The sequence below is a fragment of the Ogataea polymorpha genome (genome assembly GCF_001664045.1).
Source record: "Ogataea polymorpha strain NCYC 495 leu1.1 chromosome Unknown OGAPOscaffold_1, whole genome shotgun sequence".
NCBI classification, from domain to species: Eukaryota; Fungi; Ascomycota; class Pichiomycetes; order Pichiales; family Pichiaceae; genus Ogataea; species Ogataea polymorpha.
Window position 1 is genome coordinate 669,394 of NW_017264698.1, and position 27,736 is coordinate 697,129.

Sequence of the window (27,736 nt, forward strand, 5' to 3'; positions counted from 1 at the left end):
ATACCGAATATACGGGGATTGAGTAGCGAAAATAGTCACGGTCATGATTCATTAAAAAAACTACATGATCACGTTTCTCACAATTTGGGCTCGCGAGCAAGCCGTTTCAGTAGTTGTTCGGGATACAACTCGGTGGTCACAAGGGGCCCCATGTGCCAGAATCCCCCGTCGACTATCTGCACAGTGCCGGTGATGTACTGCGCAGCGTTGCTGAATAGGAAGATGGTAGCCTGCGCAATGTCGTCTGTAGAGCCCAGCTTCTGTAGCGGGATCTTCTTTTGCATCGGAGATCCCGAAGAAAGCTTTCTGTACCCCTCCGTGTTGCCAATTGCGCCAGGAGCAATAGCATTCACACGAACACCGATCGGTCCTAGTTCAACAGCCAGAGCGTTGGACAGAGCATCAACCCCTGCCTTGGCAGCCCCTACATGTGCCTGGAAAGGCACCCCGTAGTAGTGGAAGGTTGCAGACACGAAAAGAACCGCGCCCTTGTTCTTCTTTAGCTCGTTGTAGCACGCTTTCACTGTGTTGAACGAGCCCAGCAAATCGATATCCACGACAGTCTTGAACGCATTGGCACTTAGAGAGTTGAAGTCGGCAATGAAGTTCCCAGCCGCGCCACAGATGACAAAGTCAATCCGACCCAGCTCGTCCACTGTCTTTTTGACGGCACGAACCACATCGTCCAGCTTGCGCACGTCGCAGTCTCCGATGCCTATTGCCCGGATGTCTCCTCGTACTTGGTTCAGTTCCGAGGCAACAGCCGTCGCCTTCTCTGTGTTTCTGCCGATTATTGCTACCGAACAGCCCAACGTGACAAGCGCTTCGGCCTGACGTTTGCAGATAGTGCCCGAGCCGCCAGTGACAAAGGCAACTTTGTCTTTGAGTAGGTCTGGCTGCCATACACTCAGGAAGGGAGAGGAACTCATGATAGTTTGGGAAGGTGGTTATTTCACATGCATTTATTCCCCACAATTTTTTTTCTCACGTCTCGCTAGCTTCCTCCTCTTCGGTGTAATTATTGATTCGAAAAGTTTTTCCTGCCTTAAGAATGATGTTATTCAGCTTTTTCTTCTTTTCTGGCGTCGCAAGGTCATCTTCGATCCGTCGAGCGTTTTTCGACGTCAGCGGAGAGTTTTCTTGTTCCACATCATCGGGAATATCTGGGGACGTGGGACTCACCTCTGTAATCTCGGCCTGCAGAGACTCTTCTCGTGCGTCTTGGCCGGATGCAATCAATTCCAGTCCAATAGGGTCGAGACTCAATGTGTCTAAATACTTAGCCACCAAGTAGTTGCGCAACGCCTTGAAGTTCATAAGAGCTTTGTTCTGTAGCACCAGATGCAGAACACTAAGACAAGCAGAATTAACCAGATTATTCTGCCGAGCTGTCTCCCGCAGCAGGTTCATAAACTCATGGAGCACGTCGTTCTCAATAAGGTAGCGAACATAGTCCTCGTCGTCCAGCATGATGATCGATTTGATGCAACGCAGGGCACTGAGCCGTAGTTGCAACGAGTAGCGTTTGTGGTGGAGATTGCCTATTCCTCGAAGCAAATGGTGCTCCAAAATAAACGTTTTGCTCAAGGTTCTGTCGTGCTCTCTTGCCACGAAGTTGAGCAGCTCACACAGGTTGGAGTATGTGATGGTGGTGGACTTGCTTGACGGGCTGGAGATGCTCTTTTTAAGTGGCGAAAACAGTTTCTCTGCAGCTCCCTTATAAAAACTTTGGAGATAGCCCGATTCAACCAGGCTCGTGTCGACGTTGCTGTCTGCATTTCCGAGAGTCGAATTAAAGGGCAGGGTCGATTGCGCGATGTTTGCAGGGTCCAGCAGAACTTTGATGGCCTCGAATGCTTGCGTTTTCAGTCCAACGTTGGGATCCTGCAAAAGGACTTCGATAAGGATGGAGATCAAAGTGGTGTCGATCTCGGTCTCGTTCTTGTTGAACAGAAGCACATCGTGCTCTATTATGGCGACAATAAGCTCCGTCGCCAGTATTCGGCTTTCTGTGGCGGAGTCTTTGAATGCAAACTGTATGAGTCTCACTAGACCTTGGTCGATTAAGGCTTTGTAGAACTCGGATCGCGGCACGGGCTGGAACTTCTTGGCAATGAGAGTGAACTGGTGGATCAGCTTTATTCCGTCGCGTGCCTTGGACACGCTGAGGTCGTTAATGTCGTCGTATAGCTTGAATAAGGCGGGCAGGAACTCGGGATCCAAGCGAATGAATTTGAGAATCTGGTCTTCGTTGAGATGAATCATGGTCGAGATACAGTTGAAGGACGCGTCGTCCAGCAGTCTTGCCAGCACCACGTCCTTGAGAAAATAGAGCCGGAAAGTGCGTTTTACGAGATCCTTTATTTCGTCGTTCTGAATCGGGATCACCTCCTTGAAGCTAGTTTTTTCAGCAAGGTACTGTCGGTTGTTGGTCTTGTAATTTGGGAACTCGGAATCGTATTCGAGGATTCCCACAATGCCGTCGATCGCGTCATCGTCCACAAATGTTTCCATAATGGCCGATTCACTGTAGAAAACCAACGTCTTGACAATATCACACAAATAATACAGGTTGACCAGATTCTTGTTCTGCTCGTTTCTGTGGAACGTTTCAATGAGCTTTGTCAAAAAGCCGTCGTTTTTGATGAAATCCAGTAGAGTATCCTTGAATTTATTGGACTTTGCGCCCTGATTCAAGAGTTCCAGAAGCTCAGAGAGGTTCGTGTCGGTGGGGAAACATGGCTCAGGCACAGGGCCGGCAATCACCTCTGTGACTTCGCCGTCCTGGCCGTTCGATACCACAGCCACCAGCGATATATTGGGCTCGATTGTGTGCTGGATGTTGATGAGAAATTCGCATAGCGACAGACAGCCGTCTGGCTCCTGGAACGAAAGAGCATAGTCGTTCCCTTGACTGTCTGTCCAAACAATTAGCGTGTCTTGCTGTCGTTGGTACTGCGTGGAGCCCTCGATTGTGGCCTTGAGTAGCGTTTGGGAGGTGTCATTTTCGTTTCGAACAAGGAAATGGGGGCCTCCCTCCAGCATTCCTGAACAATACCCTGTGCCCCGATCGACCCACTTGTCATCTTCCAGAGTGTATACCTTCACGCGCCGCGGCGAGGTTGGCCGTACAGCATCCATTGGGGATATAATTACAAAGCTTGGAAGCGGTGTGGACGCGAAATATTGCACAACTCTAGGACAACGTTCAAAAATGTGAGGTTTTTCGACTTTACCTAATCGTCCGCGTTCGACTGGCAAAAAAAAAAAAAAAAAAAAACAGACGACGCGTCGGTGCTATCTTTTTTTCTGTGCTTTTAAATACATCTACTGCTCCTTGTCGTCTCCAGCTACAAAGCTAGCGGTATCCGCTGTAGTATCCGCAGGTTCTTCCTTAACAAGCAGCTTCTCTTTCTTCGCCAACTGCTCTTTCAGCATCTTCTCCCTCTGTTTCAGCTCCATGGCTTTCTTCTCCAGCTCCGCAGCACGCTTAGCCAGTTCTTGTGCAGACTTACGCTCCAGCTCTTCGAGTTTCTGGTGTTTACTCATCAAAGTCTCATGCTTGAGCAGATAAGGCACGGTCTCACTGATCTTACGAAGCTGTCTGGCGTTGATCGATGGAGATCCAGAGTACTGAGACGAGACAGAAGCAGAGTGCGGGAGCCGAGGCGTCGTGGTGGGTGTAGCTGGGTTCGAGCCCGCAAGTCCGGCGACCACAGGCGTCTCGTCCTTGTCATCCACCAAAGAGGCCAGTTCGTCGTCTTTCTGGAACGAGTAGTCTGACTCTGGCTTGCCCTTGATGATCTCTGGGGGCTCTGTCAGCGAGGTTGCACTCAGTTTCGAAGCCACAGAGTCCACCTTGTTGTCCTTGGTGATCTTGGTGGTGCCTGTGGTTCCCGTGGACAGCATAGACGAGATTCTCTGCGAAGGCGCATCGAACTTGGCCATGGACTTGGAGTTGGCAATATCGGCGAGGTTCGACATCGAAGGTGGTTCCGACACGATTCCTCCGGCCTCAGCAGAATGCAGCTCCTCAAGATTGGTGACACTCATCAATTTTTCGGTACGGTAGTTCTCGTACAAGAAATCGTGCGTAATGTCCTTGAGGTCTTGTAGATGGGAGCCAAGAAGAACAGACTTCAGAACTGGGAAGTCCGAGTACTCTGTATTGTTAATGTCGATGGACCCCCATGGATAGGTTCTGACGCGTGTCTTGACGCCGTTGATCTCTGCTTCGTCGTCAGACGTGATCACGGCAAACGGCTGCATCTCGCTCAGATACCGGTTTTCCTCCACGACGTCGTCGTCGTCGTCTGCTTCGTACTCAAACTGGTAGATCGGAATTTTATGATGGTCTATGTCCTGCATGATGTTTCTCTTGAAATTGAGCAGCTCCGTTTTCGTGAACGAGTCGGCTCTGCCAATGACAGGAATCACGTTCACAAACTTCGACAGCTTCTTCATCGTGTCGACGTCCAGCTCTCGCAGCCCGTGACCTGTAGGCGTGATGAAGTATAGGCAGACATGTACCCTGGTATCGACAAACCGCGGGTTTCTTCTGACCCTGGTCTCCTCTGCCAGGACGAGATCGAACTGCTGTTCGAGGAAATTGATGATTTCCGTAGCACACACCTCGTTGTTGATGTTGTCACCAAAGCCTGGCGTGTCAATGATCGTCAGCAACAGTTTGGAGTCGTCCTCGTCCAGGATCTCAACAGACGTCTCTGTGATGGAAATTCCAGGCTCCTGGTTCGCCACTTCCGGATCAAAGACTCTCTCGTACTCGGTGGCGTCAGAAACCACTCCGCTGAGGTTGGCAAACGTAATGGTCTTGCGGATCGTCTCCTCTCCGGTCGGCTTGTGGTACTGGTACCTGTGCGGAAGAATGTTTCTGTCGAGAAGCGAGTTCACAAATGAGGTCTTGCCAGTTCCTGCGCACCCGCACACCATCACCGTGAACCGGATGCCTCGCTTCAGGTCTTTCTGGCGCCTCAGCACCGCAGAAGAGTTTCTCTTGGACATTTTACAAGCTGGTGATGAGTGTCCTTTTTTGTTGTTTTTTCACGCGTCCAAATAGCTCTGATTTTCTGTCATGCTCAAATCGGGCAGCTTTTCAATTTCCTGAATTATCTCCATGTCTTTTAGAACCATTGAGGCAGCCCGTGCAGCGCTGCTGGATCAGGAGCTCATGTCCACCATGGGCTTCACAATTGACCAGCTCATGGAATTGGCAGGTCTGGCCGTTGCACAGGCCATCTACAAAGAATACCCTCCTTCCTCCACCAAAAATTGCCTGATCCTTTGCGGCCCAGGAAACAACGGTGGAGACGGCCTTGTGGCCGCCAGACACCTCAAGCTGTTCGGCTACACCCCAAAAGTGTACTACCCAAAACCAACAAACAGAGAAATATTCACTGGACTGACTACCCAGCTGCGCAACTTCAACGTTCCATTTGTGTCTGACCTCACACCAGAACTAAAGTCCTGCGACCTGATCGTGGACGCGCTGTTTGGGTTCTCGTTCAAGCCGCCGATCCGCAAACCGTTCGACACAGTCATCGAAAGCATGCTACAGGCGCAAAAAAACAAGAAGAAAATCATCGCCGTGGACATCCCGTCCGGTTGGGATGTCGACGAGGGCCCTGTTGCCAAAGAAATCTCGGATTACCAGCCTGACCTGCTCGTGTCTCTCACAGCCCCCAAGCCATGTGCAAAGCTTTTGAAGAACGGAGCGTTACATTATGTGGGAGGAAGGTTCATCGATAAGACGTTTGCAGAAAAATGGAACATCGACGTGCCAGACTACCCCGGCATCGACCAATGCGCAAAAATCGATTAGTTACCATACGGACGAAATGGTTAGCAAAAATATATGCAATTCATACGAGAATGAAATATGGCAAGCAAAAGAACCGAATAAACACACTTAATGATATGGAAAATGTCCCTTATTCGCTGGAAAAATCGACAAACTTATAACAAGAGCTAGTAATACAATGGAAAATTCATGATCGACAACCAAGCTCATTTCGGATACTGGGAAAGTGGCATTTGTTGATAGGAAAACTGTTGGAATCCATTGTACTGACTTCCACCATTCTGCACAGCAGCCCCGGTAGCATTGCCGTTCTGCGTTGTATTATTCTGGGAACCGTAGTTTGGATTATTGGATCCCCGTCTGTTCTGGCCCGGACCCCTCACACCTAGTGGATTCTTGCTGAAACTCAAGCGGATTCCTCCTTTATTATTCGAGGTAGATCCATTGGCACGAGGAAGGGTGCGGCCATACAGTTCTGCCAAAGCCCGTGTAGCGTAAGCAACATCTTCGAACTCAACAAAGCACATTGGTCCATGATGCGAGCTTGATCCGTTGCCAGTATTTTGCTTCGTTCGGAAGGACAGCCTGCGGAAACCTTTCTGCGGCTGGAACAAAGTACGAAGTTCAAGCTCTGTAGCGTCAGGTGGCAGATTACCAACATACAGTGTGTTGCATGGCGGATTTTGATCAGCTGGATTCGCAGGTGGAGGCACTCTGGCCAACAATGACAACTCGGGAATATGCTGCTGCTGTTGCTGTTGAGCAGGCTGAACCAGCGATTGCTGGAATGGAGGCGATGTGATTGAAGGCGTTGAAGCTCCGTTAACAAGCATCGATTGTTGTGTTCCGTTAGGCTGCGAAGGGGCACTTGTGGCAGGCGTCGATTGATTTCCATTGAAAAATGCAGAACCTTGTCTTCTTCTGTCCCATTCGTTTGTGATCGGGGTGGGTAATCCCGTCGGAAGGGAGGAAGCCAGACCGGTGTTGATGGTCAACGACTCAGGGATGTTCTTCGTCGGCGTATTATTTGCGGGAGAGGACCCACTCTTAGATGTACTCAGATTATGCTGCGATGAGGCTAGGCCATTGCTTCCCGTGGACCACGGTCTGACCATCTGGTCGTACTCATTATGCGAATCCATCAGAAGCACCCCTTTACTTGTTGATGCCAACAAAGGTGAGGTCAATTGATCAAAAACGTTCTGCGCGGATGACGTTGATGCCACAGGAGCTGTGCCCTGTTGCCCTGGTACCAATCCGCCTGGCAGGGCTGAAGTCGGTTGAGACGGAACAGTTTGTGCTTGCGATGCTGATGATGAGGTTGACGAAGTGGAAGAGCCTGGAGGAATATTTGGATTATTATGACTTGAAAATGGATCGCTAAAAAGAAATCTCGATCTTTGCGTGCTTAGCGGAGGTCTTTTATTAAGTCCAATATTCGATGTCTGAGGAGGGCCGAGCGAGCTGATTACCGGAAGAGCTGATGAGTTGTGGGATGGCGATGTCTGTGCATAAGGCGAACTAGCAAATGATGAAGTTTGGTCGAGTTGGTCGTTAACCAATTCCACGTTAACCGGCTGATATGCAGTACTGAATAGGCATTTATCGTCAAGAAGCTGCGCAACTTGTTGCGCAGTTTTCAACGAGCTGAATTTGGCGATGATGACGGGGCTCGATGACACAGAACCATGACTAGAAAGCGATGTCGAGATCGTGCCGTTATTCAAAGGCACGGGAGACGATCCATGAGTTGGCGAGTCCACTTCATGGACAATATCGACGAACACAACTTCATCTAGACACAGTGAAAATATGAGAAATGCCTCCCTTAACGTGGTATCCGATGGCACATTCTTGATTTTCAACACAGCACTCGGTATGAGGTTCGATGTTTTCAATGACAGATTCGACATTTGTTCATTTAGCTTAGGCTCATCGTGATTATCTTCCCTGGTGCTCGGAGTCAATGTGTCTTCCGACGTATTATTTAGCTTTGTTTCCATTTCTCCAGACATTGTTATGGCGATAATAATATGCACCCAAAATACGCGTTTTTCGCTAGCCCTGAAAAAAAAAGTTTGAGCCAAACAGCCGAATGGAGATAATTGATAAGTCGATCGGTGATAAAATGTTATAAACACTCGATAACTTCGGGAATTTGTAGACTACGTGATGTAGTGAGCTTGAGTAATTTCACGTGGTAATAAAAGACTCTAAAATGACCTTTCTAGTACCCAATCCAGTGGGAAAACCTTGCTGTTTGTTGATAGATGGTTTGATGTTTATTATATATTGGAGCGATAAAAGCGTATCAAAGTCAACAGATTGAGAGAACAAATTGACTGGCACTTAATGTTATTGATTTGACCCTTTAAAAGGGATAGAGCATAGTATTATGGCAAGGTATCCACTTGGTTGAAGATAGAGATAGGTTTAACTTTTTCTTTTGTGGAAATGGGAAAACGTCGATTTTTTTGCCCTTCCAGTCGGCCCAGTTTACGTAATGACGATTTCAATTCTTATTGGCTAAAAATGACGCAGCTGGGGTCGATTTTTACTGAATTTTGGCAGCACTTTCCTAAAACGATAAAATATACTGCCTAGCTCGGTCAGCCCTTTATGCACTCGGCCGGGTAAAATGTATCTCCAACGGTATTACCCTGACCAGGTTCCACTACGCATAGCACAATACTGATTAGTGCTTTCAGGCCCATGGATTATGTAAATTCTGTAACTTTATGTATCTAATTTATGCATGTCACAAATCCATACATGAAGAATACCACAATATTGACTTTGCGATTGTTGTGATTCGTCTTGTTTCCTCTCCCCTTTAAATAGCAAGTCCATTCCCTCGAATTTCGTTTGCGGTTTTGTATATGTGTTCATCATCTTTGCAAATGGGAGGACAGGACAGAAGATTTGGAAAGCGTAAAACCCAATCTGCTACCAGACAGAAAAAATCACAGGGAAAAGATCTGGTTAAGGATAGCACCAAAGAAGCCGGTTTGGAGAAGGATAGAGAGTCAGTCTGTCTCAATTATAACGATTTGGCAGTATGCTGTCTTCCTTTCATCATACCGGCCAATTATCACATCAACGAGAGCAAGTATTCGAAAGACATTAATTTGAATCTATTATACAAGGAAACTTCCAACCCCAGATCTCTTTCCTATAAGAGCGCAACTGAAATCAGTGAACAGCACCTCATGAACGATTTGATTGGATCGATGCAAATGCTGGGGCTTATTACTGACTCGACCGAGAAAAAGCAGTCGAAAGTACCACTATCTGGCCTGTACTACTCCGATTCTGAGGAGCCAGATCTGGACGACGACGTGGACGTCGAGAACCGTCTTACGCAAACAAAAATGGAGCACAGTCATTTATTCGATCCTATGGGAACTGACATAATGAAGACACAGAATACAGTAGACTTAGTTACACACGAAGACCCTTTCAATCTCCAATCGAAGAACATGGGACAGTTAGGTTCAATGGAGCTGTATTGAGCCCCTTTTGGTTTGCATTTTCGCTATATTTGATTTCGCTCAATGCAATTGCTGCGATTGAGGAGTGAAGCTTTGCAATCAGATATTGATTATTCGCAACACTTCGTCATCTCGCCCTTTCGATAAGGATTTCTTCGCATATTCCTCGAGCGATATGTTGACTTGGATCAACCACTCACTTCTGAGAACTTCGTTGGCGGTGAGTCTTCCATCTGGATCCGGGTTCAGCATCTTTACGATGGTTTGTCTGCTAATTTCAGGCAGTTTCAAGAAGATGGGGTCCAGGTTCTTGTTCAGTTGGTAGGAATCCAGCTGATTGAGCGACGCCAACTCATATTTACTTTTATATTTTTTGAACTCATAGTCTTTGGAAGTTGATTCCGCCCATGGTTTCTGTAGGATGGCGATGTTAAAGTACAGGATGGCCAAGGCCCATATGTCGATGGCTTTATAATTAATTTTCTTTGCGTCAATCTCGTCGTCTGGAATGCTTTTATAGAGATACAGCTCCGGCGACTTGAAAGAGGTGGTGCCAAGTGAAAGAAACTCGGACGTTACCGCGTAGCTCTCTATGCGGTTTAGGTCCATCGCGTTGCCGAAGTCGCCCAGCTTGAGCTCACCTTTCTCATCGATCAAAAAGTTCTCTGGCTTGATGTCTCTGTGTACTATGTTTCTCGAGTGAAGGAACTTGATTGCTTGCGCGCACTTGAGGAAAAGAAAGTCCTTGTTTTGGGTTGGAATTTGCAAATTCAGTTTTCGAGCTTTGGACAGCAGCGACAAGAGGTCGCCGTTTTTGCAATACTGGATCAACATGGAATATAACGGCTGGTCTTGTCCCCTTTCTAGGAGAAATTCGTAAACACCCAGAATGCAGGCATGTCCCTGAACGGCTTTCAGTGTGGCAAATTCATTGAGCGAGTTGAACAAGTACGCCTTGATGGACTCTTGCGGTCTGCGCTTGAAGCTCTTGAGAACAACTATTTGGTTGCGATCCGAGTTCAAACGACACTTGAAAATTGTTCCTCCCGAGCCCTGGTCAATTTCACTTTCTTTCGAAACGAGCGAATTGACACAGGGAACGTCCAGTTCGAGGTCCTGAGCCGAGCCCAGTCGTGCTTGCGACGAAAGTTTCTCGAATAGCCGGGCCGCGTCGTACATTTGCTGGTTCTGCAATTGCAGTCGAGAACAAGTATGTTTGGTTTCCTATCTTGGACATTCACCAACGGAGATAGGTGCAGGAGAAGAAACGAAACCTAGCCCCCCACTCTTTTTGAAATTGGGTGGCATATGGCCAGTGCAAAGATGTGTTGTATTTTTTAAAATTTGGTAAGCTCTAGAATATCTGCCCATTCCCTCAAATGACGACCGCAGTCCCGGAAGTGTCAGTTTCGGTCGTCACTCCTGCCCATGGCGGTGGCTCGCCCGACCACGTCAAGTCCTCGTGGCTAGTGAAACGGCTGTTTGATGCGTTTGCAGATGCCGTTGTCGAACAATCCAACGAGGCAGGGATCCCTGGGAATCGCAGCAAGTCCATGATCTCGTACTGTATTTCACCATTTGCGCTGCTGTGCATGCTGACAGCAACCATTCTCAACCGCATAGTGATTTTTGCCAGCACGAGAACCAACAAAAGACTACCAAAAGCATCCAAGATCCTGCTGCGACTGACAGCGATCTACCTGCTGATGGAAGGCGCCTACGGCCTTCTTGCCGCGCTCAAACTATACACGCAGTCGCCTCTGCTCAAGAAGTTGATCCCCCGCTACTACGACTTCGACAGAGACACTTTTGCAAGCTACACGTTTCTGGGGCTCAGCTACAGTCCGGAGTATTTTGCACGAACGACAATCTATAAAGGCGAAAAGACAACATTTTACGGCCCGACACCCGCAATTTTGAAACCGTTCTACCTGGCGTTGTGTCTCAGCCAGGTGCTCGAGACGTTTATCGCCGTCACGAGCGGGTCTGAGCCCTGCATCGAGAACGGGCTCACGCTGTTCGAGTATTCGCTGGCGTTCCAGGAAGTGCAGACGGCAAACCGGCCGTCGACGGAACTTTTGCTTATCGCGGCCACTGCACTTGCACACCAGCTCAATATCCATCTGCTCGGGCTCTTTGACAAGCAGAAATACCGGCTTGTTTTTTCCGTGCTTATTGGCACCTTCACACTTACATTGTACACCAAAACGTTTATATCCGGCAGAATCACGTACATGCCGTTCACCGTTGTGATGGGATATCTGCCGCAGATGATCACGTTACTCGTTATAATGTCCAGTCTGCTCATTTTCCTGCTGGCGGCGCTGTTTAAAGGCTCCTTTTCCGATCTCACCTTCAGCACGCTGACCCAGCACCTCGACTCGATCGACGTCTCCCTGGCAGACGATTTCTACACCGCCCTGATCAACATGGGCACGTTCGTCATTAACGCCGCGTCCAAACAGAGCTACGTGAAGGAATTCGACACCGTCAAAGTGCCTGCCACCACCTACCTGGAGGCTGCACAGCCCGGATACGGCAGAAAAGTGGACAACCATCCGGAACTGGCTGCGCACCAGCTACAGCAGCGGAAAAAACAGTCCAAGCTGTGGATGGTGATGCGACGGACTCAGGACATGCGGCGACTGCTGTTTGGGTTCGCAAAGATGCTGGGCGTGCTGGTCTGGGGACCGCTCTCTGTGGCCGACGACGACCGTGTCGTGAGCGACGTGCGTGAGGAGGACTGGCGCAGGCTGCGCGAACACAACGCTCAGATGCTGCTCAGCGAGCGGGTGAACGTTGATGAGCTTGACGAGCAGCAGTTGCAGCAAAACTACGCACAGCTCCTGCTCAGCTACCAGCTGTCGGACTTCGATTCCTCGGCAGACTACAGCCCTGAATTTTTGGAGAGCGAGAGTGAGCTCGAAGACGAGAGCGGCGAGGAAAACGAGCTAGCCCAGCTGGTTTCTGCACAGGACCTGGAGTCTTTAGTCGATCCGCGGTCGCCAGAAGAGATTCAGTTTGCGCGCATTCTACAACAACACCTGCATTCGTCGTCCACCCTCACGCGGCGTCGGTTTAGCGAGAACTACGCGCCCGACCTGCGCCTCATGGACCTCATCAGGGAGAAACGCGTCGTCCAGGACGCAGACCTGGGAAACTGTGTGATATGTCACGTGAACGCGCGTCAGGTGATCCTGTGGCCGTGCAAGTGTCTTGCGATCTGCGAGAGCTGCCGCGTGTCGCTGTTTGTGCGCAACTTCAACGAGTGCGTGTGCTGCCGATCGAAGGTTGACGGGTACAGCAAAGTGTATATTCCATGAGCTCCCTGGTTTTGGAGCCCTGGAAAGATAATAGCTCGAATGCATTAATGAAAAGTAAACAAGGCGTGCGCGGCCAAATATTTTGGCGTTGGCAAATGTTTTTTTCAAAAGCAGTAGTTCATTTGTTTACATTTGTTAAAACAATATACCACGGCCTTTCTATTGGAACTATTAGAATTATTAAGGTCTTTAAGCTTTAACAACACCGCAAGTTGCAATGAGAGAAATTGTAAGTGTGCCAGGTCTGGTCTGCGACGCGTATTTGCGTTGTGTGCGCCTGAAAATCCACAACCCACCACGAGTTTCGTGTGGTGGGTGTTTCAACCAAATACTAACTATCTTCAGATCCATTTGTCTACTGGCCAGTGTGGTAACCAGATTGTAAGTATATCTAACGCGTTTTATGTGTGCTAACGTATCAGGGTGCTGCCTTTTGGGAAACCATCTGCGGCGAACACGGTCTAGATGCTGACGGAAACTACCACGGAACAAACGACATCCAGAAATCCAGACTCAACGTCTACTACAACGAAGCAAGCAGTGGAAAATACGTGCCAAGAGCAGTTCTCGTTGATTTGGAGCCAGGCACCATCGACACTGTCAAATCGTCAGAGTTTGGTAACTTGTTCAGACCAGATAATCTCATATACGGCCAATCTTCAGCGGGCAACGTTTGGGCTAAGGGCCACTACACAGAAGGTGCCGAACTGGTTGACTCTGTCTTAGATGTCGTCAGAAGAGAGGCTGAAGGCTGTGACTCCTTGCAAGGTTTCCAAATCACCCACTCCTTGGGTGGTGGTACCGGTTCTGGTATGGGTACTCTGTTGATTTCCAAGATCAGAGAGGAGTTTCCAGACAGAATGATGGCAACCTTCTCTGTGATGCCTTCTCCAAAAGTCAGCGACACCGTTGTGGAGCCATACAACGCTACCTTGTCTATCCACCAACTGGTCGAGAACTCGGACGAGACCTTCTGTATCGACAACGAGGCCTTGTACGACATTTGCGTCAGAACTTTGAAATTGAACCAACCATCCTACAACGACTTGAATCACCTTGTGTCCTCAGTTATGTCTGGTGTCACCACTTCGCTCCGTTTCCCAGGACAATTGAACTCCGATCTCAGAAAGCTTGCCGTGAACCTTGTGCCATTCCCAAGATTGCACTTCTTCATGGTTGGCTATGCTCCGCTGACCTCCATCGGATCGCAATCTTTCAGATCGCTGACTGTCCCTGAACTGACCCAGCAAATGTTTGACTCTAAGAACATGATGGCGGCTTCCGACCCAAGAAAGGGAAGATACCTGACCGTTGCTGCTTTCTTCAGAGGTAAGGTTTCTGTCAAGGAGGTCGAGGATGAGATGCACAAGGTGCAGACCAAGAACTCCGACTACTTTGTCGAATGGATTCCAAACAACGTTCAATCTGCCGTTTGTTCTGTTGCTCCAAAGGGTCTCGACATGTCCGCCACGTTCATTGGAAACTCGACCTCCATCCAGGAGCTCTTCAGAAGAGTTGGCGATCAGTTCAGTGCCATGTTCAGAAGAAAGGCGTTCCTGCACTGGTACACCTCCGAGGGTATGGACGAGATGGAGTTTACCGAGGCCGAGTCCAACATGAACGATCTTGTCAGCGAGTACCAGCAATACCAGGACTCCAACGACATTGAAGAGGAGTTGGACTACGCTGATGAGGCTCCGTTGGAGGATATAATGGAGTAAGAGCAAGGTATCTAATTTTCCGCTTGGTTGAGTTTCATTTCTTTGGGTTTATGCGAGATTCCCCTCTTGTGCCTTGCTTTTGATAGCCGAACACTTGCAGACGACATACGAATGGAACTCTGCCAGAAATCTGTCTCGACTAGTTTTATTCAATATACCCCCTTAAATTGTCAAGTAATCAGATATAATCGTTTTCTGTTCAAGGCTGTGTTCTCGCTATTTTTTGCATTTAAATGTTTTGGCCCAACCTCGTTGTCTCTTGCCAGACTCTACCCGAGGTCCAGGAATTGGCCGCGGGGCCGATTTCCAAAGACCGTTCTGTGATTATTACGTACGAGCCGACGCCGCACCGCGATCCAATACTGCAGGTCGTCACCAACGTTCCCAACTTCCCGTACGTCGTGATGACGTATCGGTCGCTATACGTATTTGACTCTCGGACAAATGCTCCCATTGGAGCCCATATACGCTCCAACAACTCGCTGGAAGAGTTTGGGTCCAACATAAAGATCAAGCGCTCGCCAAGTGGGAAACAATTTGCGGTGGAGACCTCCAAAAACATACTTCTTATATTCACTCTTCGGAGCGACCTGAGCGACGAGCTACTCACGATATTCAACACAGAGGGCAAGGTTATACAGAACGGACTACCTGCTTTAACAGAGACGGCTAATGGTGCGAGCGTGCCGGACAATTTGATGAAGAGCTTTATTAATGTGCTCCTTAGCGAGAACCAGATGGAATTGCCGAACTACGACTACGGGCTTCGTCTGAAGCTTGTTCTGAACGTTCAGAGCCCGCTGGCAGACTACTTCTTTTCTTCGAATGGACATTTGCTGCTGGTGAACTCCGATCCGCACGCTTTCCAGCTGATCCAGCTGGCGTCTTCCCCGTCGCAGTCCGACATCGACGCCAAGGACGAGGGCAAGCATATAAAATTCATTCTGGTCAACGAGCTGGAGTGGTACAAAAGCAACAGCGGGGCAGTGACGCGGGAACTGTTCTATAGCTACGAAATGGGCTGTTTCCTGTGGCTGGACCAGAACGGTGGCTGTTGGATAGTCCAGAAGCGTGGCGGGCCCGATAACGTGGACTTCGTTGGTGAGCAAGTGCACCATGCTGAGGACGGCAGGGTTGTGAAATGTTTGGTGAACCATTTTAAAAACCTGGCATATTTTGGGCTGGAGAACGGGGATCTCGTGGTAGTGCAGCTGCTGCGCAACATGACGGTGCAAAAATTAAAGGTGGTGAAAAAACACGTTTCGTCGCAGGGGCTACGGGACTTGGTGCTCAGCCCGGACGGCGACTCGTTGGTCGCGCTGTACGAGAACGGCTGGAACGTGTATTCGACGCTGGGGAATCTGAATTTCTCGACGTACGACTACGAGAGCGCAGCCTGGCTGAGACCCGACAACATTGGGTTTCTGAACAATTTCGAGCTGATTCTCTCGGTTGGCAGCAAACTGTACAAGCTGAACCTGATCACTCTTAACCACTCGCGGTTCCTGAGTTCGGCAACGTTTAAACGGCCCGTGCTGATGGCCGCCGACCGGCTCTCGCTGTTTCGCGCACTTGACAAAAATCTTATGGACCATTTGAAGGGCAAGTCCACAGTTACCAACAAGGAAACCAGTATCTGGCTGGATGTGATGCTGCCGCTCTCGTTCTACATCGGCAATCGCGACATCCGCTGCTGCGCGATGAGCGACGACGGGAACAATGTGTGTCTTGTTGGTAGCAGCGATGTTTTCGTGTACAGTCTGCTGACTGACGAGTGGAAGGAGCTCAAGCTGACCGAAAAGGGCGAGAAACCAGACGTCAACCCGGTACGCGTGTGCGCGTGGTGGAAAAATCATTTAATTCTAGGGTCCAGGACTTTTGAGACCGAGGCCAAGTCGGAGGTGATTTTATTTTCCACCAGAGTTCTCAGCAAAGGTGTTCCATTCACGTACGAACAAATTGTGTGGGGGTTCAACTTTGCCGAGACCGCGTTTGACGAGAACTTTCTGCATCTCAATATCGACATAGCCGGCGATGAGCTGCTGGTCATGAGCGACCGATTGAACTGCTACACATGGAAAATGAGCTTCAACAGCCAGGTCCGCGGCGCAGGCTCGATTTTGCTGAAAAAATCGAACGTATACCAGCTGCGCAACTGTTTTGAGGACGACATCGAGTCTGTGGTGCGCAACTTCAGGGCTGTCGTGAAAATCAACGAAGACGACCTGCTGGTGCTGTCGAACTGCGAGCTGGCGTACATCCGCAAAGAAGTTTTATCAGCGCGCGAAAAGGCCGTCTATCATTCGTACCACGTGAGTTCTACCGTGGAGTACGTGGCAAAGCTGACGCCGAACGTGGTGGCCGTGTTTGACGGCTGCGAGATCTGGCTATACGACTTCACAAACGAGAAAAACATGATGAAAATCCTGCCCATCGCTGTCCAGACCGGCAACCAGACACAGGTGCGCGAAAACGGCGTGCTGCTGGTGGAGTCTAACGGCACCAACTCTTATCCGCTCACGATTCTGAGCGACAAGAACATGATCTTTGGCATCGAAATCGACTCTGCTCAGGGCTCGAACCTCAAGGTGGAGCCGACGCGCAAAAACTACCTCAATAACGTTCTGGACCACTATATCCGGCTCAATCTCGAAGTGGACCAAGGCAATAACAGCAACATCCTGAGCTTATCCTCGATCTACAAGCGGTTCCACCGGTTCAAGCATTTTGTGTTTGTTCTGGAGCTGCTGTTGATGAATTACATCCAGAAAAGCTACGAGGGCCACGACGACGGGCCGGAATATTTCGACCGGCTCATCAAGCTCATCAAGATGACAGGCATCGAGTATTTGGTGTACCTCAACTGTCTCAAAAAGATCGAGGTCCACTACTGGTCCACGTTTTTCTCGCGGTACTCAGAGACTCCGCGAGACATGCTTTCCAAAATATACAACCTTGACAAGGATTTCAAGCTGTCGGCGCACTACTTTATCATCATGTTGAATTACGAGCAGACAGACGACAAGATCGGCGAGAAGGACGTCCAACTCATCAACGACATTCTTGTGAAGCTGGTGCTGACCAAAGATTTCGAAACGTCGTTCGAGCTCGTGCGTTTCATCAAGTTGATCGACGACAAGATATGCAACCGCATCATCGGTAGCCTCGAGTCGGAACTCAACACCTACTCCAATGGCCGGATAAACAAATAGATAATAAATAGACACGCTATCTAACTGGCTCCCTTGAGGAACTTGTCGATGAAGGAGTCGTTGGCGGTGGTGTCGTAAGAGCTGAACGGCTCGAAGTACATCATCACGTGGCATCGCTGTTTCCAGAAGTTCACTAGCTCTTGGAACTCCATCTGCGCTTTCATGTACAGTACGTTCTGCACGGCCAGGTCGTTGACAAACCGGTGTCTCTCAAACTCCTGACGGATCTTGGTCTTGACCTGGGAGGCAGGCAAGTCCAGGTCGTAGTTATTGACAAAGTTCCGCGAGTGTCTCAAATACCGTCTATACAGATTGAGCACGCGAGTTCGCATCTCTGCACTGGACGTGGAAAACCGCGTGGTCGCTGCAAAAGCTGTAGGAAGCGTCATATCAAGAGAGATAAGTTATTTTTCTCCACTTTTGGGGATAATTTCTGTCAAAAAATAATTTTATATTATAATGGAATCCTGTGCTATTTATCAGAATCCGTCTGGATTTGGGTTTTTGATAGGCTCTCTACTGGCATTGGGAATTTACGTGTCCTACATCCCCCAGCACCTCAAGATCGTCAACCGAAGAACCAGCGAGGGTCTCTCGCCCTTGTTCCTGCTGCTGGGGTCGACGTCGGGCTTTTCTTCTCTTGTTAACCTGCTGCTGGTCAGCTCTCCAGCACGCAAATGCTGTCTGACCGATCTCAACAAATTCCAGTGCATCTACTCCCAACTTGGCCTTATCCAGGTCGCTGCCCAAGCCATTGGCTACTCGCTCATCCTGATTCTCTGCGCGTACCTCACAAGGCCCCCTATAGACGTTCCCGGCTCGAATGAGGAGAAAATCGGCCGAGCGTACCGCTTGTTTCTCATTTATGTGGTACTTAACGCTGCCCTCGCAATATACTTTCTCTTTTTCAACGCAGACTTCAACAAAACAATGGCTTTCGCAAATTTCAGCGGAATCTTGTCCACAGTCCTCGCAACGGCACAATATTTGCCCCAGATCCGTACCACCTACACGCTGAAACACGCAGGAACGCTTTCCATGCATATGATGCTGCTGCAGACCCCAGGCGGGTACCTGTGGAGCTTTTCGCTGTTCATGCAGCCCGGCTCAACGTGGAGCAGTTGGCTGCCCTACTTTATGGCCGCCAACTTGCAACTCGTGCTCCTGATCATGTGTCTGTACTACAGGGGCCGCGACCCAGAAGAAACACCGTTGTTGGGATGACAGTCTAACATTACACAGAAATGGTCTTCCAGACATTCAAACCGTCCGTTCCCGTGCTGACCAAAGCACCGGGAATCTGCTTGTGCCATCTCACGTCCTTCACGTCTTTCTGCCAGTGCACAAACAGCAGCTGAGGCGGAATGTCCGAGAGCTCTTTGGATTCCTCTTTCTGCTGCTTGATCTCCTCGTCGTCGGCCTCCACAGCCAGGTCCCATAAGGTCACCGTGTTGTCCTCGGAAGAAACAGCAACAATAGACTCGTCCAATGGGTTAAATGCAATAGAGGTGATGGCAGACTTGTGGAAATCGTAAGAGACAACCGGAGAAGGCTGGCTACCAGGCTGGAAGTTTCTAAGATCCCAAACCCCCCAGGTTCCGTCGTCATGGCCAGATGCTAGCAGATAGTCGAGCTTGTCGCACCAGGAGATCACGTTCACGTCGGTCTTGGAGGCCACGACGTTGAGCGCAGGCTTGTGCTTTTTGGACCTGGTATCCCATATCCTAACGTAGCCGTCTGTTCCTGCGGTTGCGAAAACAGTCGTTTCAGACCGAGACCACTGTATATCCTCGATCGATGCGTTACTGGCCTGATAGGCCGTTTTGTCCGTCACCCACTTGCTGCCCGCGCCGTTCGTCAGGTAAATTCTGCCCGACATGTCTCCACTCAGCAGGGAGCCAGAGTCAACAAGCGGCGACCAGTCGAGTCCATATCCCTCGACGTTGCCATGGTTCTTGACAATATGCAGCGGCCGCTTATTCTGTTTCGGAATCACGTATCCTGGAGTGTCGAAGGCCTTCATTTGCGCGCTCAAATCGAAAATCAACACCTCGGCACTCTCGGACATGGTGGCAGTGTAATACTTGCCAGTTTTCAGTGCTAGAGGAGATACACGGAGTCTGTTGGTCGTGTGGCTGAGAGAAACGGTCTCGCTTTCCAAAATAGGGTCGTGCTCGTCCTCGTCCTCGTCCTCGTCGTCTTCATCCTCTTCGTCGTCGTCTTTCACCAGAGTCTTGGCCAACGACGACAGCTTCATCACTATCATCTCATTATCTTTGTTTCTTTGGGCCTGCGTGGCCGTGGTCACGTACATGGTAGCCGGATATCCCCGTCTCTCCGAGCCCAGATTGTCTGGCATCACATCCAGGGTGAGACAAGGCCATGGCATGTTCACGTTGTGCAACATTTCATAGACACTGGGGTCTGGCTCGAGCACCTCGTCTGGTCCCAGGGGTCTAGATCGATGAGGCAAATACAGCTCTTTTTGGCCTTTCGCAGGCTCTGTGTCTTCCTCATTTGGCTTTTGCAATGCCTCCTGCACTTCCTCCATAGGCTGGTCGTTGTCTTCCTCGCCAGAGGTGTCTATCTCGATGATTTCTCCTTCACTCTCATAGTCGTCTCCGGAAAGGTCTTCCATGTCACCTTCCACCTTCGAGCGGTAGTCGTCGGCATCTTCAGCATCGTATGGTTCTGTGTTGGCATTTGGGTCTCTTTTGGCAGAATTGCGGTCCACAATGTCCTCAGCTGCTCTTTTGGACATACTAGATGATAATTATTTTTTTCAAAAATTTTTTTTTTATATAGTCAACCCAAAATGGAAGTAATTAATATATTTTGATCAAATTTATTTGTATGGAGAGAAAAAGCTTCCTAGATCAAGAGCCCCCGCCAGGCTATATCGCCGGTATAGGCCGCGGAGCCACAGGATTTACTACACAGGCAGATCTAGGGAGCTCTCGACGTCTTCCCGCGGGCTCTTTCGCTTTGGAGGACGAGAACAACGTGGACGACGATGGGAGGTTTTTAGACGCAGACAACGACGACACTGGCAGGTTTGGTAGCGTCTCCGATGATGACGGTGATGCAGACCGGATATACGACGCAATTGAGGCCAAGCTGCAACGCAAAAAAGCTAGGCCCCGAAAAAGAGCACAGAAAAATGCACTAGAGGACGAAAACAAGGTCCAAGTAGAGGAAATCAGTATTGGGCAGTCCATCCGCACAATCGGCGAGGAGTTCAAGGAGTACAAGGAGAAACTCTCAGAAGTGTCCGCCGAAGACTGGCTGAATCTGCCGGATTCTGGGGATTTCACAAAACGGAATAAAAGAGCACGCAAAGAGATGCAGGAACGCCAGAGATTTTACAGAAATTCGGACTTTGTGACCAGCGGGCTGCGTGATGTGGGCAGCACAGGTGATCAGGCTCTTTTGGACGAGAAGGACGTGGATCTTACTGGGCTCTCTCTTGCCAAGGAAAAAGTGCTTGCTGGACAACTAACGAGTCTCCGAGACGACAAGGCGGAGTCTGTCGACGCAGAGACCTATTTGAGCCAGTTGCAGGATGTTTCTGGTGAGATTAGCACGGAAATCGGGGATTATCATAAAACGCGGACACTTTTCGCCAAAATGCGAGAAACGAATCCATACAAGCCAGACGCATGGATAGCCAGTGCGCGGCTCGAGTACGAGGCAAAAAAATACAAGCGTGCGCGGGAACTGATCCAGCAGGGCTGCGAGAAGTGCCCAAAGTCCGAAGAGGCGTGGCTGGTGAACATCGAGATGAACAAGCAGGACGCTTCTGTGTGCAAGGTGATCATTGCCGAGGCTGTTCGGTACAATGCCAAGTCTGTGCGTCTGTGGCTCTGTGCTGCTTCTTTGGAAACGGACAGTTTGTCGAAAAAACGAATTTTAAAGAAAGCCCTTGAATTTCTGCCACGGAGCAGCGAGCTCTGGATGGAAGTGGTAAAGTATGAAGAGGATGAGACCATGGCGCTGCGAATGATGCAGAAAGCGACGGAATTGGTTCCTGGCAACGTTTTGTTGTGGCTTGAGTACGCACGGCTCGGGAACTCCAAGCAGATTCTTGAGGAGGCGTTGGAGAAGGTTGACTCTGCCGACGCGCACATCGTCTGGATAGAACTGGCCAAGGAAGAGGAGCAAAGGACTGGCAACGAGGTCAAAATAGGCCACATTGTTGAGTCTTGTTTCGAGCACACGTCTTTGGGTCGAGAGACGTGGCTGGACATTGCGTCGCAGTGCGAAAAGGATGGCTTCTCACTGGTAGCCAGAGCCATTGTGTTCAACAGTATGAACTTGGGCGTCACTGACGACGACAAGCTTGATATTTGGAAAGCCGAAGCGTTGGAAAGATCACCCGAAATATCCAGATCGATATACATGTTCATCACGGCCAACTTCCCACAAGATATTGAAAGCTGGATGAACTTCATCAAAATGGAGAAGACACTCAGACAGTATGACCAGCTTTATGTTGTCTATGAGATGGCCACACGTGCAAATCCAAATTACGAACTGTTTTATCTGATGTATGCCAAAGACAAGTGGAAAGAAGATGGTGATGTTGAGAAAGCAAAGGCGATCATTGATGAGGGACTGCAGATGAACCCAGACTCCGAAGATCTCTGGTTTGCAGCACTCAAGCTGCGCTCAGGAGAAGAAGCAAGACAGCTGTTCGTCAAGTGCAGAGAGCAGCTTGGCAAAAAGACCGCTCGGGTGTGGTACAAAAACGTCACTTTTGAGAGACAGAACGAAAACTTGATAGCGGCCAAGGAACTTGCTGAACAGGGCACCCAGCATCATCCTAAGGAATTCAAACTATACCTGCAATGGGGCCAAATTCTAGAGGAAGAAAACCGGCTGGAACAGGCTGCAGAAATATACTACAAAGGAACGTTGCTGTGTCCAAACAGCCCGTTACTTTGGGTTTATCTTGTGCGAGCCTACGAAAAACTAGGCAATCTGATCAAGGCGCGCTCGATTCTGGACCAGTCAGTGGTCTCCAATCCGCTCAGTGACCAGATCCAGCTGGAACGTGTCTTGCTGGAAGAAAGAGCACACAATCGTTCCCAAGCCGAGCGCATCCTGTCCACTGCTCTGAAGAAGCTCCCCCACTCGGCGGTGCTATGGCGTCAGAACATCCTCTATGCAAAACCGTCGCACCGCAAGAACTTATACACCACGGCTCTAAACTCCACCAACGATCATCCGATGATTATTCTTACCATTGCCAAAGATATGTGGCTTTCTGGCAAGGTTGCACGCGCGAAGCAGTTTTTTGATGCCTGCTACGAAAAGGACCCCGGCTATGGCGACTACTATATCCACTATTACGCATTTTTGATGAAACATGGGACGAAGGGTGAAATTCGGGAGCTCGAGGCTCGTTTCAAGGAAAATGATCCTCACTCCGGCGAAGAGTGGTGTGTACTAATGAAGGATGTCCATAGGAAGGACACAGATCTGGAATTGTTGAGAAAAGCGGCGGAAAAGGCAGCAGGGAAAATTTGATTGGAGTGCAACTGGCTGTAGATGGATGTACACTAATTGTATTATTAATATGACGGAAAACAAAAAACAGTTTGTTGTCAGCAGGGGAATTACAGAAAAAGGGCGGCCCCTGCTGCTCGTAAAATGAGTCCATGATGCCAAAGCGATTGTCAGCTCAGCAGGTGCGGGTCCAGCAGAGGGAGGGAGAAATTTGCACGCCGATGAGAATCCTGCTACGCGACAAAAAAAATGTTGCTATCGCCGTATCGGGTCAAATAAGGAAATAATTTCTTAAATTATTCTTTATTCTCTGATGAACAGATTAATTGTCGGCATCCGGTCTGGCAGGCGTATGATGCCCGGAGCCACACCACGGACGAGTGTGGAATTCCTCTGGAGAAATAAGTTCTATGCGACGGTCAAGACGGACAACATCGATTGGGATCCAGTGAAGACCTCAAAACAGTTGATCAAAGGAAGAGAGTTGGAGTCGAAAACCAGCAGGCGAATATTTTTTGGTCTGCTGTGCCTGACCCCCGTCGTGACGTTTTTGCTTGGTTGCTGGCAGTACCAACGTCTAAAGTGGAAGAACAAGCTGGTTGCCGATTGCGAGGACAGACTCACGTACAAGCCGCTTCCACTGCCAAAGTCGGTCACTCCAGACCAAGTGGGCGATTTGGAGTACCGCAGAGTGCTGCTCACGGGTAAATTTGACTACAGCCGTGAGGTTTTTGTGGGTCCGAGGCTGGAAAACGGCCAGAAAGGATATTTATTGATTTGTCCCCTGATCCAGTCAAACGGCGGCGGGGAAGTGCTGGTCAACCGTGGCTGGATCAGAGAGGACAGAGTGATACCAGAGAGCAGACGGCTGCAACATCTTTCATGCCCGCAAGGTGAAATCACGATCGAGTGTCTGCTAAGAGTTCCTCCGTCCAAAGGCAGGTTCCACATGGAGCACGAACCGGGCTCGAAACTCTACACGTACCTCGATTTGGAAGCGATGGCGGAAGAATTGCACACGCGGCCGCTATATGCCGTTGCCATCCAGAACTTCAAAGACCATCCGGAATGGATACCAGAGAAAAAGCACGAGAGCAATCCGTGGTGGAAGTTTTGGGCCAAATCGCCTCCTTCAAAAGAGGCCCCCGCTCAGGATGCAGACGCAGAGTTCAGCCCCTTGCAGTTCATGAGCGCCGGCGTGCCTCTGGGAAAAGCACCTACCGTGGACTACACCAACAACCATATGCAGTATATGGTCACGTGGTGGGGTCTATGCTTCATTTCAACCATTCTGCTGCGCTTGGTGATCAAGAACAGCAAAGTGATCAACCCAAAGATGGAAAAGATGGAGAAGCTCAAGCACGCCAACAAGTACCTGGGCTAGTCTGTACATAATATCACTCCGTCCGACATCCGTACACCTGTAAGTAGCGACGCGTATTTTGCGGAAACTTAAAAAAAAACATCCCTAATTTAATGAGACCGTTCGAAACCGACGGAACGAGCTCGCGGCTGCCCATAGTGCGGCCGGCCACTCCGAACCAGAACAGACGTAGCATGCGGTCGTCCAACCTGATTGGCACGTCCACGTCGCCGGCGTCTAAACAGCAACACTATCCTCTCTCGTCCCCTTATCGTTCGCAACACAACCCGCCCTCTCTGTCGACTCCGGGGTCTTTAGCGCAGAGCGATTCCACAGAGGCCCCACAGGATGGGGGTCCAGGAGCTGCGGAGTCCGATCTGCCCTTTTTCGATAAGGCCCGACAGTTTGAGTTCATTGACCATCTGGACAGCATACACATGAAACTGTTGAAGCTGAACGAGATCCACGAGTCGCTGACAAATTTCAACGAATCGTTTGGGTCGTTCCTGTTTGGGTTCAATATCAATGCATGGTGCGTGAACTTTGAAGAGGCACCGACCCCGAAGACATGGAACCAGAAACAGCAGTTGGACGAGATCCAGAGCAAGATCGACTCTCTGCAAGCAGAGATAGAGAAGCTCGAAACAGAACGCAAAGACAGAACCACCATGCCTCCTCCAGGGCCCGGCAAAACCGCGCAGATAAGACAAACTTCCGCCAGACGATCGTATCTTCGAGGCAGTAGCCGCACCGTCTCGAGCTCTACAAGACGCCAGTCGTCGATTCCCAAGCTTGTGAGATCGCATTCATCGTCATTGGACCAGACGCCAGTACAGAAACCGGCCGCGACGCCCAGCAGCAGACTCAATCTGTCCTCTGCGAAAAAGACTAATATACGACCGGGAAGCTCGCAGGAGGACGAAAAATGGCAAGTGAAGGGACGCAAACCTTTTAGATGAATACATAATGAATTACGGCTTAGGGATTCTCAAGCTCTTGCTAATCATCAGACAGCCCTGGACGAAGAACAGTCCGCTGAAAGGGTGCCACTCATAAAACTTGCCCTCCCACAGAAGCCCCAATGGCAGATCGGCGGCAGTCCACTGCTTGTAAACAAGGAACGACATTAACAACACGAGCCACAGGGAGGACGGAATAGGTAGTCCTTCAAAATACTTGGACTTGCCAGTGAAGTCCTTGGGGATGTTGGAAACGGTGACGTTGAATCTGGCAAGTCTGCCGAGCCCACACAGAACGCAGAAGGTGAGACAAAGAACGTCGAGAGTGGTTTGGAGCCCTATGGCAAACGCAATCGAGGCGGGGGCAACTCCAAACGAGATAAGGTCAGCGAGCGAATCGAGCTCCTGGCCAATCAAAGAAGCCTTGTTTCTGAGTCTGGCGACTTTGCCATCAAAAAAGTCGAAAAACAGACCCAGAAAAATGAAGAAGATTGCCCGTTGCACGTAGTGACTCTGGCGCGTTAGCGTGAATCTGAGACACGAAATGATCGAGTAAAAACCACTAAAGCCGTTCAGCATGGTGATGAAGTCGGCCATATGTAGGTTTCTAATGAAAGATAGATGTCTATTGTCCGAAGTGAATGCTATGATATCAGTTTCGTTGGGCGGAGGCAGAGGCTCGTCGGTCAGAGAGAAGATCGAGGACATCGACGAGGACCGTCTGGTCTTGATGTGCTCGATAGATGCACCTTCAGAATCAGAGGCGTCAGACATTGCCGACTCTGGCGGTGGAATCGAGGATTTTTTAGCGATCCGCGACGGTCTCTGAGACATTGGAGAGGCGAATAGAAGCAAGCAATATATGTATATGTTTTAATTTTTATAGGATACTTTTGGTGTAGAGGTGCTTTTGTACTTGGTTATCTACACACTTCTCACCACCTCGTCAATACATTTGGCCACGTGCTTGACGTTGCCCTCGTTCAGACCGGCAATGCTGGCTCTGCCAGAGCTGACAAGGTACACGCCGTGCTTCTTTTCCAATCTCTCGACCTGGGCTGGAGTCAAGCCGGTAAAGGAGAACATGCCCTGTTGCTCGACAATGTGCTTCCACGAGCCCGGAGTACCCAGCTTCTCGAGCTCGGCAGTGAGCGTCTGGCGCATCTTGGAAATTCTTGAGCTCATGGTCACAAGGTCGTCCTCCCACTGTTTCATCAGCTCGGGCGTGTTGAGGATCAGAGACACGATCTTGGCTCCGTATGCTGGCGGGTTCGAGATTTCGGATCGGATAATCTTGGAAAGCTGCGAGAGCACGGCCTTGTTGAGCGCTGTGTCGTGTTCCGGCAGCACCACGTGCACAGCGCCGACTCTTTCGCCGTACATTCCGGCGTTCTTAGCGAACGACTGGCACACAACGATGGGGAAGCTGTACTTCTTGTCGACGGCCTCTCGCACGGCCCATGCATCTTTATCGAGCGATCCGGACGAGAAGCCCTGGTACGCTGAGTCAAATAAGGCCAAATGGTTGCCTTTTTCGATGGCCTGTAGAATTTTGAGCCACTGGTCGGGTTTAGGGTCGAGCCCGGTCGGGTTGTGAGCCGTTGCGTGGAGCAGGAACACAGAGCCTTCTGGAGCCTGCTCTATGGACCTCACAAAGCCGTCCAGGTCCAAAGTCTTGGTTTCGTTGTTCCAGTACGGGTAAGAGGCCGTCTTCAGGCCAAGGTACCCGAATATCTGCTCATGGTTGGCCCACGTAGGCTTCGAGAGGTAGACGGTGGGAGGCTCCTTGGACGTATTGGACACGTAAAACTCCTTCAAGAATTTGCCCGCCACGTGCAAGGCGCCAGTGCCGGAAAGCGTCTGGATAGACACGAGTCTGTCCTCGGCAATGGCTTTCGACTGCTTGCCAAGGATAATCCGGGCAGCGGCGTCGGTGAACGCCTTGTAACCGGAAATCGCCAGATACTCATGGTTGTACTCCTTGGAGTTCTGCAACAGGTTCTCGGCGAGCCTGACAGAGGGCAAAATCCACGGCTTGCCGTCGTTGTCTCTGTAGGCACCGATTCCAAGATCGACCTTGTTGGGACGCGGGTCCTCGCTGTATCTGGCCTTGAGACCAAACAATGGGTCTGGAGGCAGCTGGGGGATGTTCTCGATGCTGAAGGATCTTGTCATGGGGGAGAAATGGGAGGAAGTAAATGTTTAACGTTTTTGTCTTATATAATAAATAGGCTACTTGGACCCGGAGGCCTGCATGGGGTGAGCGGAGAAATGACGTACTATGGTTGTGTGTGTTTGGGAGGGGGGTTACCCGGCCACGGAGCAGGACCCGCGGTAGCGC

The 27,736-nt window shown here is 49.9% G+C and overlaps 17 protein-coding genes across 17 annotated transcripts; 8 read left to right on the forward strand and 9 right to left on the reverse strand.

The window, feature by feature from the left end:
• Window positions 1-27: 27 nt before the first annotated feature.
• On the reverse strand, window positions 28-2,005 carry OGAPODRAFT_15216 (uncharacterized protein). The gene has a single exon (XM_018353581.1). The coding sequence runs from the start codon at window positions 927-929 to the stop codon at window positions 78-80; it is 852 nt and encodes a 283-aa protein (XP_018213136.1). The 5' UTR covers window positions 930-2,005; the 3' UTR covers window positions 28-77.
• OGAPODRAFT_42012 (uncharacterized protein) lies at window positions 1,333-3,123 on the reverse strand (the record flags this gene model as incomplete). The annotated part of the gene is made up of 1 exon (XM_018355430.1): window positions 1,333-3,123. A coding segment is annotated over one exon (1,791 nt), but the record flags the coding sequence as incomplete, so codon positions are not given.
• A 167-nt stretch (window positions 3,124-3,290) lies between these two features.
• Window positions 3,291-5,025, reverse strand: OGAPODRAFT_15217 (uncharacterized protein; the record flags this gene model as incomplete). Its single annotated transcript, XM_018353582.1, has 1 exon — window positions 3,291-5,025. The coding sequence occupies one exon, from the start codon at window positions 5,020-5,022 to the stop codon at window positions 3,328-3,330; it is 1,695 nt and encodes a 564-aa protein (XP_018213138.1). The 3' UTR covers window positions 3,291-3,327.
• A 109-nt stretch (window positions 5,026-5,134) lies between these two features.
• Window positions 5,135-8,058, forward strand: OGAPODRAFT_91943 (uncharacterized protein; the record flags this gene model as incomplete). The annotated part of the gene is made up of 1 exon (XM_018357072.1): window positions 5,135-8,058. One exon carries the CDS (start codon window positions 5,135-5,137, stop codon window positions 5,837-5,839), a length of 705 nt encoding a protein of 234 aa, XP_018213139.1. The 3' UTR covers window positions 5,840-8,058.
• OGAPODRAFT_15218 (uncharacterized protein) lies at window positions 5,142-8,058 on the reverse strand. Its single transcript, XM_018353583.1, has one exon. It carries the CDS (start codon window positions 7,831-7,833, stop codon window positions 6,025-6,027), a length of 1,809 nt encoding a protein of 602 aa, XP_018213140.1. The 5' UTR covers window positions 7,834-8,058; the 3' UTR covers window positions 5,142-6,024.
• Window positions 8,059-8,718: 660 nt separating this feature from the next.
• Window positions 8,719-9,330, forward strand: OGAPODRAFT_6106 (uncharacterized protein; the record flags this gene model as incomplete). Its single annotated transcript, XM_018355781.1, has 1 exon — window positions 8,719-9,330. One exon carries the CDS (start codon window positions 8,719-8,721, stop codon window positions 9,328-9,330), a length of 612 nt encoding a protein of 203 aa, XP_018213141.1.
• On the reverse strand, window positions 9,194-10,549 carry OGAPODRAFT_15219 (uncharacterized protein). The gene has a single exon (XM_018353584.1). It carries the CDS (start codon window positions 10,486-10,488, stop codon window positions 9,409-9,411), a length of 1,080 nt encoding a protein of 359 aa, XP_018213142.1. The 5' UTR covers window positions 10,489-10,549; the 3' UTR covers window positions 9,194-9,408.
• A 146-nt stretch (window positions 10,550-10,695) lies between these two features.
• On the forward strand, window positions 10,696-12,695 carry OGAPODRAFT_15220 (uncharacterized protein). The gene has a single exon (XM_018353585.1). It carries the CDS (start codon window positions 11,601-11,603, stop codon window positions 12,630-12,632), a length of 1,032 nt encoding a protein of 343 aa, XP_018213143.1. The 5' UTR covers window positions 10,696-11,600; the 3' UTR covers window positions 12,633-12,695.
• Window positions 12,696-12,805: 110 nt separating this feature from the next.
• OGAPODRAFT_15221 (tubulin beta chain) lies at window positions 12,806-14,520 on the forward strand. Its single transcript, XM_018353586.1, has 3 exons — window positions 12,806-12,861; window positions 12,978-13,013; window positions 13,055-14,520. Exons 1-3 carry the CDS (start codon window positions 12,850-12,852, stop codon window positions 14,351-14,353), a joined length of 1,347 nt encoding a protein of 448 aa, XP_018213144.1. The 5' UTR covers window positions 12,806-12,849; the 3' UTR covers window positions 14,354-14,520.
• A 500-nt stretch (window positions 14,521-15,020) lies between these two features.
• On the forward strand, window positions 15,021-17,976 carry OGAPODRAFT_15222 (uncharacterized protein). The gene has a single exon (XM_018353587.1). It carries the CDS (start codon window positions 15,091-15,093, stop codon window positions 17,563-17,565), a length of 2,475 nt encoding a protein of 824 aa, XP_018213145.1. The 5' UTR covers window positions 15,021-15,090; the 3' UTR covers window positions 17,566-17,976.
• Window positions 17,543-17,976, reverse strand: OGAPODRAFT_15223 (uncharacterized protein). Its single transcript, XM_018353588.1, has one exon. The coding sequence runs from the start codon at window positions 17,952-17,954 to the stop codon at window positions 17,586-17,588; it is 369 nt and encodes a 122-aa protein (XP_018213146.1). The 5' UTR covers window positions 17,955-17,976; the 3' UTR covers window positions 17,543-17,585.
• A 48-nt stretch (window positions 17,977-18,024) lies between these two features.
• Window positions 18,025-18,733, forward strand: OGAPODRAFT_91950 (uncharacterized protein; the record flags this gene model as incomplete). Its single annotated transcript, XM_018357074.1, has 2 exons — window positions 18,025-18,635; window positions 18,667-18,733. The coding sequence occupies 2 exons, from the start codon at window positions 18,025-18,027 to the stop codon at window positions 18,731-18,733; spliced, it is 678 nt and encodes a 225-aa protein (XP_018213147.1).
• Window positions 18,165-20,361, reverse strand: OGAPODRAFT_15224 (uncharacterized protein). The gene has a single exon (XM_018353589.1). The coding sequence runs from the start codon at window positions 20,324-20,326 to the stop codon at window positions 18,800-18,802; it is 1,527 nt and encodes a 508-aa protein (XP_018213148.1). The 5' UTR covers window positions 20,327-20,361; the 3' UTR covers window positions 18,165-18,799.
• Window positions 20,362-20,418: 57 nt separating this feature from the next.
• OGAPODRAFT_91952 (uncharacterized protein) lies at window positions 20,419-24,527 on the forward strand (the record flags this gene model as incomplete). The annotated part of the gene is made up of 2 exons (XM_018357075.1): window positions 20,419-23,003; window positions 23,455-24,527. The coding sequence occupies 2 exons, from the start codon at window positions 20,419-20,421 to the stop codon at window positions 24,455-24,457; spliced, it is 3,588 nt and encodes a 1,195-aa protein (XP_018213149.1). The 3' UTR covers window positions 24,458-24,527.
• Window positions 24,528-24,549: 22 nt separating this feature from the next.
• OGAPODRAFT_91953 (uncharacterized protein) lies at window positions 24,550-27,568 on the forward strand (the record flags this gene model as incomplete). Its single annotated transcript, XM_018357076.1, has 1 exon — window positions 24,550-27,568. One exon carries the CDS (start codon window positions 24,550-24,552, stop codon window positions 25,393-25,395), a length of 846 nt encoding a protein of 281 aa, XP_018213150.1. The 3' UTR covers window positions 25,396-27,568.
• OGAPODRAFT_96725 (uncharacterized protein) lies at window positions 24,704-27,570 on the reverse strand (the record flags this gene model as incomplete). Its single annotated transcript, XM_018357911.1, has 1 exon — window positions 24,704-27,570. One exon carries the CDS (start codon window positions 27,568-27,570, stop codon window positions 26,320-26,322), a length of 1,251 nt encoding a protein of 416 aa, XP_018213151.1. The 3' UTR covers window positions 24,704-26,319.
• On the reverse strand, window positions 25,408-26,169 carry OGAPODRAFT_45710 (uncharacterized protein; the record flags this gene model as incomplete). Its single annotated transcript, XM_018355505.1, has 1 exon — window positions 25,408-26,169. The coding sequence occupies one exon, from the start codon at window positions 26,167-26,169 to the stop codon at window positions 25,408-25,410; it is 762 nt and encodes a 253-aa protein (XP_018213152.1).
• Window positions 27,571-27,736: the final 166 nt, after the last annotated feature.